The 8994-nt window shown below is 41.9% G+C and overlaps 1 protein-coding gene across 1 annotated transcript; it reads right to left on the reverse strand.

The window, feature by feature from the left end:
• Positions 1-2416: 2416 nt before the first annotated feature.
• On the reverse strand, positions 2417-4380 carry LOC144458889 (uncharacterized). Its single transcript, XM_078162685.1, has 4 exons — positions 4245-4380; positions 4027-4135; positions 3682-3756; positions 2417-3565 (listed from the first exon to the last, which is right to left on the reverse strand). The coding sequence occupies exons 1-4, from the start codon at positions 4303-4305 to the stop codon at positions 3409-3411; spliced, it is 402 nt and encodes a 133-aa protein (XP_078018811.1). The 5' UTR covers positions 4306-4380; the 3' UTR covers positions 2417-3408.
• Between the last annotated feature and the right edge of the window lie 4614 nt (positions 4381-8994).

The following is an 8994-nucleotide window of genomic DNA, read 5'->3' on the forward strand; positions in this document are numbered from 1 at the left end:
AGCTAGGCAATATATGGCCTCAGAATTAAATCATACTATTTTTTAGGCTATATCCCAATCCAGAATATATATCACAGTATTTTGAAATCTCCTCTAAACCGCTGTAGATTACCAAAATACTGAACTACTGAATACAGTAGAGTTACAATAAATTTAGATACAGTAGCTACTGTTACAGTGTAAGATAAAGTTTAAGAAAGCACTATTACAATTAAGTCTAATAAAGAGCAGTTATAAAAAAGTTAAATCAAGAACTGTTTATAAAATAAAGTTTAACAAAGCAGTGTTATAATAAAGTTCAATTAAGTGCAGCTCTAATAAAGTTAAATAAAGTATTGTTATAATGAAATAAATCAAAGCGGAACCACCGGTGCTTTTATTTTGAAGGATCTGACTCGTCTTGGCCTGGAAGTGTTAGTGTTTCTGCTGTGAACTAGAAACCTCAACAGTCAGCTGTTAGTAGTTAAGTATTGCAGTGGTCCAATAAATGTAAGGATTAATACAGTGTGAGCAGTAAACAAACTAACAGCTCTGCAGTTAATATATAAATAATATTTGCACAAGTGGATGCAACCTAGAGCCCCTGCAGATACAAAAACACAGCCTCAAGTGCTCACAATGGGCCTCATTCACAAACAGTGCGTACGCACAAATCTGTGCTTAAACTGTGCGTACAATCGTTTGACGCACAAATCCGGGATTCATCAATATTTTCTTACCCGAATTTGTTCTTACTCTGCGAACAAATTTAGAACTGCCTCAGACCATGCGTACGCACAAATGAGGAAGGCCGAACTGACTTAGAAAATGCAAACATACCTTTTAAGTACATGCAGAGTCTATAAAACCACATTCATGAAAAAGAGATTTAATTAACATTTTTTAAAATAATTAATTTACTAATATATTGGCCAAATGGATTAAATTACCATGAAATTGACACATGTTCACCCTCATCATTGTGACAATTAAAATATTAACAATAACTATCACTCCATCAGCGTGCAGATGATCTGTAATGCCGACTGCCATATCCTTAAGGCTGTGGCCCGCTGGCCAGGAGGCACCCACGACTCATTTATTTTGCAAAACAGTACAGTGGGAATGCCTTTAGAGGCAGGGGCTGTGAGAAGTGGATGGCTTGTTGGTGAGCATCTTTTGTTCTAGTCTTTTATTTCAATTGTTTTAAGTTAGTATTTTCAGTAAGTCTCTATTCCGTTAATGTTAAAATGTTATATTGTTTGGGTGACCGGGCATATGGCCTTAAAACATGGCTGATGACACCATACGCAAACCCTGAAACCCCTCAAGAGGTGCGCTATAATAACATACATGCCCACACACGCGCCGTAGAGCGCACTTTTGGCATGCTTAAGGGCCGTTGGATGTGTTTGGATCAGATACGGCTGGTGGCAAACTACTTTATACCCCTGAGAAGGTGTGCAAGATCATCCTGGCATGCTGTGTCCTCCACAATCTTACAATGACCCATGGCATTCCTGTAAGACCCGGCGCCATCGCTTCTAACAAACTGTGAAATTTACTACTTCTCTCCTCGTGTAACCGCTTCCTTCATTCATGAATCAACTCTAGGCAAGCGGTTTCCTTATATGGAGAATGGGGATGTGGTAGTATGCTGATTGCAGATCGCGGACACGCGCCTGTCAATTTAGAATGGTTCTGATTTACTAACATACGCAGGGTGGTGAGAACAAAATTGGCCGGTACGCACGTGTCATGAATCCAACGGTGATTTTGCGCAAGTACTTATTTTTTGCGGAGAGTAAGAACATTTCTGCGCAGATATTAGTGAATGAGGCCCAATATCATTAAATTGGTTACAAGTTAAACTGTTACAGGTGTGCCAGTAAACGAGAAGATTTATTTAGCTGAGCTAGAAACTAACTAACAGCTCTCCAGTTCATTGACTAATAATATTTGTAAGTTGCGGTGGTGCTTTATGGTTGCAAAATGCAACTAAGTAGTCGCTGTCTGGAGCTCTGCAGATGCAAGCACATGTGCCTTGCCTGTTCAGTGGTCTGGACAGGCAGGGGAGTGTGTGTGACAAATCATATTTGCAAGTCTTTTTTCTTTTTGTGACTGTGAGAGAACCAAACAACTAAGCAAGTCCCATTCTGGTGGCTTAAAAAATGATGTGCCAGTTTATACTCAGTGTTTGTGATATGACATTTTATACATCCCATGTGAAGCAAGCTGCAATACATTGAGTATAATTGACATATAATGCCCACCCCTAATTCAGCCACTAACCACAGCTGCCTATGGCCTTTTAGCTTTTTGCTTTTGCAGTGAAAATGTCAGAGAGAAGTCAAATAAGATGCAGATAAATAGACTGACACTGAATGCAGGTTCACATGTGCATCTAACATTTATTTCTGAGCAATGTTTTCATGGTTGCACATCCAAGTCATCACAATTTTCCAGATAAAGAAATACCTCAAAATATTTTCTAATGACTATGCCACAATGAATAGAAAGAAAAGAAAACAACATCAGTATATAAGTTGTATACAGTAACTTGTAAACATTGATGTATACACTTGGTAATATATACACAAATACTTCTATCAGCTCTGGTCAATTAATTGAACAAATAATTTTACTCCAAAGACATCAAAAGAGACATGAGAATTTAACATAATTCTGTTTTTTAGGTGCTACTGGGTGGCAAAGTGGTGCTGTGCTTAGCATTGTAGCCTCACAGCAACAGGGCTCCTGGTTCGAAACCCTGGGTAAGGGGTATGAACTCCGGGGTGGGGATCCCCCCCTGCGTTCTCCCTGTGTCTGTGTGGGTTTTCTGCGGGTGCTCCGGCTTCCTCCCATAGTCCAGACCTATAGGTTAGGTTAATTGGTGACTCTAAATTGGCCTTAGGTGTGAATGTGAGTATGACTGTTTCAGCCCTGTGATAGTCTGGCGACATGTTTAGGGTGTGCACCACCTCTCGTCCAGTATCAGCTGGGATGGGCTCCAGCCCCCTGCGACCCCCAACAGGATAAGCGGTTACGGAAAATGAATGAATGAAGTGCTATTTCAAACACCAGTTTGTGTCAAGGTTGAGGCCATCATTTTTTTGTTTGATTTTTTTTTTTTTTTTTTTCCAAACTTCCTGCAATGTTATAGTATAAAACAAACTGTCATGTGGAAGTCTGCAGGTAACAAAGTTCACAAACAGAAAACAACAGCAAAAACCATAAGCAAACACCACAGCATGTTCGTGCAAGAGCCAACCCAAAATGTGCCTTTGTCAGTCCAGCTGGTAGAGGTGATTAGTCTCCCAAGAAGGCCAAAATGGGGCATACTTAGCAAGGGCTGCTCCAACCACTCCTTAAGGCCATAAACTTGATAAAGTCATTCTCAGTTTTCATTGACTGCAGGTGGAGAAGATGTTACTTGTTGTCCCTTTCTGAAAAGGTTTCACCAGCAGGCATCGTGGATATGGAGGGAGAGGGAAGAAGAGTGGAGGGTGAAACAGGGGAGGCAGTGAATGTGGTTACAGGAAATGGGGGGATCACAGCTAAAGCAGCAGTCCGAGCTTTTGCTTCCCTGTGAGAAAGATAAGAGGACAAACATATATGAGACAATAATTTTGGGATTGAAGGATTGAATAAATAAGTGTAGAAAAGGTTAAGTGAGTAAATCAAAGGTAATAGTAAACTTACTCAAATGCAACAACCTTGCGGTGAACCCAGGGGGCGGTCAGCTGACTGCAGTAAAAACCTGACTTTGTTTGAAAGCTGCAGGAATGACAAACATATGTAATATTAGTACTTCCCAGACACTCTATTTTAAAATACAAGCTGACTTGGTATTGCGTTTATTTGCTTTAGATATGTCACTTTATGCCAAATACAAAGAAATAAAGTTTAAACGAAAAGCGCAACGATGTAAAAGCAAATTATTGCTAAAAAAAATACACCTTTTTTATAGAATAAACCCATTTTAGAAATTTTTGATTGTCATTTTACTTTTGAACATGTTCATACATCAGTGCTCTTAGTACTCACATGATAGCCAAGACACATGGAGGGTCAGGTCGCTGGACCAAATATCCTAAAATTGGTTCAGTTATCTTCTGTTTGCTGACTCTTGTACAGCAGGATGCCAGCCTCTCAGCTAAAGATGGATGGAAACACATAAGAGTTAATTAAAAATAAAATAAAGTAAGAATTTTAAATGGCTCACCGGAGATCTTTTACACAGGATATCTAAATCTTAATCTTACCTGCCAGTCCAGAATGAACAACAGCCACCAGGACAATAATGACCAGCGCAGTCTTCAACATGCTTCCACAGTTTTCCAATTTAAAAAAACAATGATAGATAAATACTGAATAAAGTAATCTCTGTTGGTCTGTCTTCTCCAGAGAGCTCAGTGAACTGACAAATGTTTGGAGACATGAGATACTTAAGGCCTGAAAAAGCAGAAGTGATCCCTCTTGTCAGATACAGTCCTTCACTTTAAATTTTCCCTCCTCTTGTTTTGTCTAAATGAATGACCTGCTGGTTTCTGGGGTTTCCACAACCTGACCGGCAGGAAGCACTTTCACCACAGTGCTTCATTTGGAAAATCCAGTCATGGTTTTTCCTGATTGATTGACAACAGGGGCAGTAGGGATCCCTCATAGGCCCAGTGTTATCCTCATGTCAAACATCTTTTATCATTACATTTATTAACCCTTGTGTTGTCTTAATGGTCACAAATGACCCCCCACCTCAGCATTAGAAAAAGCGAAACATTGCCTTTGTTTATATTTCCATGATAGCTGTACACCACCACGTTACAAAGATTGTCTTAGGATCATTTTTACCTGGCAGTATTTGCACACCACAAACACACAATATGTATATAATAGTCTACTTTTTGAGTTTAAAAAAAAAACAAAAAAACATTTTGACCAATATACTGACCAAAAGTTGACTAAAATCTTGTGACTTTTCATCGACTAAAACACTGTTAGGGCCGTAATATACTTGCTGCAAACAACGCGAACTCGACGGCATCTTGGCTGCCATGTGTGATCTGCGTTCGTTTGATGCGTCAGCTGCACATCTTAACGCGAGGAACTGTGACACGTGTGCGAGATTCAATATTGACATGACTGCTAGAGGCGCTCGTGCGAATGAACACGGTGACCGTGAGATCAAACCAGATGGAGTCGCTGTCGGAGCAATGGCGGAAACCTTCAAAGAAGCTGACCCACCTGTTGCGGAACTACCTGCATCTCTATGATGTTTCCACGCCGTTACATAGTCACAGGCATGCCTGTCGAAATAGTTGGCGACAGATCAGTGGGGTTTTAGGGATCGATGGGGACACCTGCCAAAAAAAATGGAAGCTGATCTGCGATCGCTATGTGCGCGCCATGAAGAAAATGCTGGAGAAGCAGAGTGGAGATGAAGCAGATGATGTATTCTACCTGGCAATTGTGAAACGTCTTGGCTGGCTGCCACCCCTTAGGACCAAATTTGGTCATTTTAAAGGTAATTACGTCTACTACAGAATACCAAATCATGTTAAATCCATCTGTGCTAAATGTTGGTACCATCAAGGAGAGAACCCTGGGCTTGGACAAGACGCAGCCCTGAAGTGCCCCAAAACTTGGAATCTAGCCAAGGAGCTACAAGACCGGCAGCAAAGCTTCCAACCTCAGACAAGAGGTCACAGGGCTTCCAAGCTGGGAAACCGGCCACAGACATCCATGGTCACTCCATTGGGTTCCAGTGAGCCAGAACTATCATTGCAGTGCCGATCCGCAGTGTGATTTTGGCATCTGGTCTATTTTTTTCTTAGCATTATCAGTAGTAGTATAGCATCAGACGAGCAGACACACATACATACACACAAGCAGACATACAGCGAGACAGCAGATTAGCTCCATGTGTGATTAGAGAAGATCAGAGAAGTAGAATCCTGTTTGTGTGCTACATCACCCATGCAGTTTGCTCTAGAATTACATTTTTGTCATTTCAGACCAAAAAAGTACTGAAAAAAGGTACCGTTGTGTACTGATACCAAATTCCAGGTATCGGTTTCGTTTTAAATGTAAAGGGTCCTCACCCCAACTATCCCCCAATCAGGAACTTTTTGGGGTGTAAAATAATGTCCCCAGAACTTAAATTAGACTGTGGTCAAATCAAAATGACTTCTCAAAAGGTTCCCTGGGGAAAGTTCTTGTGGTCGAAAAAGGGGATCTTGATGAGCCTATGAGTGCACATTTCAGTGGCCAGCAGGTTGTAGACCTGATTTTTTTCTTGTCCTGATCCACCTGAGGCTGTAGCTGGGAGAGGCAAGAGAAAGAGATGCTACTGGAAAAAAAAGTATCATAAGTTTATGTGTGTATTTCTGTGTCTTGGGTGACAAACATACACTTTAGCCTCCACACAGGGAGATGTGGCAGATTGTTCAAGACAAGCTCCCAGTATTTTTTTTTTTTTTACATGAGCAGTGGAGACCTTAACACAGTATGTAGGTGGAAACCTTCAGCCATGGTGGCAACCTGGAAAAGGCAGAGAGAAGATGATATATATCTAGTGTATATGTATTTGGGTTACACAGATTACTTCAGAGCAGAAATTCCCAATTAAAGGAAAAAACTAGATAATTCGTTTTTGAATTAGGATCCTGTTTTTCTATCCAGTGTTTCCCCTACAGTTGCACAGGGCAGGCTGCCAGCCAACGGGAACCCCCCCAGGCCAAGAAAAAGTTTTTTTTAACATGCCAAAAATAACACTAAATGTACATTCCACTGTTTCCTCTCTATTCATTCTGCAACAGCACAACACAGTGAGTCTATGAATGAGGCAAGTGTCTGTAGTTAGCTCAGGTGATAAAAAGGCTTGGTAGTGGACAACACACTAATGTGCTGATGGATTCTGTGTCTTCAGGGCTTGACGCTAACTTTTTTCCCAAGGAGCACATGTGCTCCTAAGTTGAAAAAGTAAGGAGCACACAAAGAACTTTAGGGGCACAATGTAAATTGATCAAATAATGTGTTTTCCGTAATAAACGTGATGCAAATAGACATTTACAAGCAAAATTATTTAATGAATTTGTATACAAAATGTACAGAAAGGTAAAATCATCAAGTTTTGAAAAAGTATTGCAATTTAATTTTGTCTTTAATGTTATTATCTTATATATATTATCTTTGCAATATGATTTTCTTATATAATGTTATTACTATCCTAAAACATTCTCCAGGTCCTCTGAAACTCTGCAGGACTTATTTCCACCCTGCCCAGCAGCAGTACAGTGGAGAACAGTCCCTAACTGCAGAGAGAACGGAGCAGGCTTCCCTGGAGGTCCGCTGCTTTTCCCGGTCCCTCTTCTCCGCCACACTTTGACTTATTCCCACCCAGCCGACAGCCTGGCCGTGGAGAACGGTCCCTAACTGCGGGGAGAACGGAGCAGGCTTCTTCGGAGATCCGCCGCTTTTCCCAGTCCCTCATCTCCGCCACACTTTGACTAAAGCCTCTTTCACACAGAGTGCGATTTTCGCAGCGCCCACCGCGGGGTAGGGCGCAGAGCAAGCGGAGAGCAAGGCGCGCAAGACAGGATTTGGGGGAGTACAGGCTCATTCAGGAGCTACAACTCCATGGTGACCGCTTCCGTGTCTACTTCAGGCTCTTCTCTGCTATTGGACGCGCCGAGGTGTCGTCATAGCACGTTGCAGTGAAATTAAAAATTTTTCAATTCGAGCGCAGGCTGGCGGCGGCCGCGGCATGTGCCCTCTCGCGCGCCGCTAAGCTCGGCAGCAGAGCGGTGCGCTCTTGCGCCGTGGTAGCACATACACAATGAATGGGTTCGTCGGCGGAGGTCTGCGCTTTGCGCGCTCTGTGAAAAGGGCTTTATTTCCACCCTGCCCAGCAGCGGTCCCTAACTGCGGGGAGAACGGAGCAGGCTTCACCGTAGGTCCGCCGCTTCCTCCACACTTTGACTTATTTAAATGCTGCCGACAGTGGGACTTATATTCATTGTGCCGACAGTGGCTTGGAAAACCGCCCATAACTGTGTCACATGGAGAAGAGGGAAGGCTGCTGGAGTTCCTCCAACATTTGCGGTTAGATTACCATATTTTTTTATTGACAAAAATATAGGCTGCTTCGGCTGATTTTTTTTATGCGCACATGTGCCCCTAAATATTTTTTACAGTTCGCACACACCTATTTTTAGTCGCAAATGCGAGTGAAACGCTCGCACTGTCGAGCCCTCTTCTTTGTATTTTCAGTTGAGCTAGAAGCTAGACCAGAAAGTATTCAGTTAAACAAACACTTACCTTTCTGGAAATTATACTCTTTTCTTTGTTTAGGTTAAAATGCTATTAATAAACGGATGGCACACTAAAATGTAAGTGAATTCCACCAGAGATGAAAACTCATAATTATACCATTCTCATATGGTTCTAAGAAAACTCCGACCAATCATTGCATTCGGATCAAATGCAGTGATTAGTCGAGCGTCCTGTATGTCTTTCCCACGTGGAGGCCTCCGACTGACGTAACCACTCGCATAACATCCCCCCACCGAGCAGTGAGGGACTGCTGCGTCCTTGTGTTCACTGAGACATGGATGAATGGTAACATATCAGACTCCGGTGTTGAGCTAATAGGGCTAACACTACATAGAACAGACAGGGAGGCTGCATCATCTGGTAAGCGCTGTGGTGATGGTTTGGCAATATACACAAACAATTCATGGTGCTGTGATGTGAAGAGGAACTCCCAGTTCTGCTCTCAGGATGTGGAGTTTTTGCCTGTAAATGTCGACCCTTTTCATCTTACTATTGCACTATATGTTCTTTCTTATATGTTGCACAAATTGTTTTAAATGTTTTGTTTCTTTTTGCTTGGGTTATGTGAAATGTCATTTCGTTTTTGTGCCTCGCATGAAAATGACAAATAAAGAAGTTCAGTTCAGTTCATAATGTTATGTATGACAACACAGCATCCAGTTGCTAATGGCTAACGTTAGC

Source organism: Epinephelus lanceolatus, chromosome 20 (assembly GCF_041903045.1).
Source record: "Epinephelus lanceolatus isolate andai-2023 chromosome 20, ASM4190304v1, whole genome shotgun sequence".
NCBI lineage: Eukaryota > Metazoa > Chordata > Actinopteri > Perciformes > Serranidae > Epinephelus > Epinephelus lanceolatus.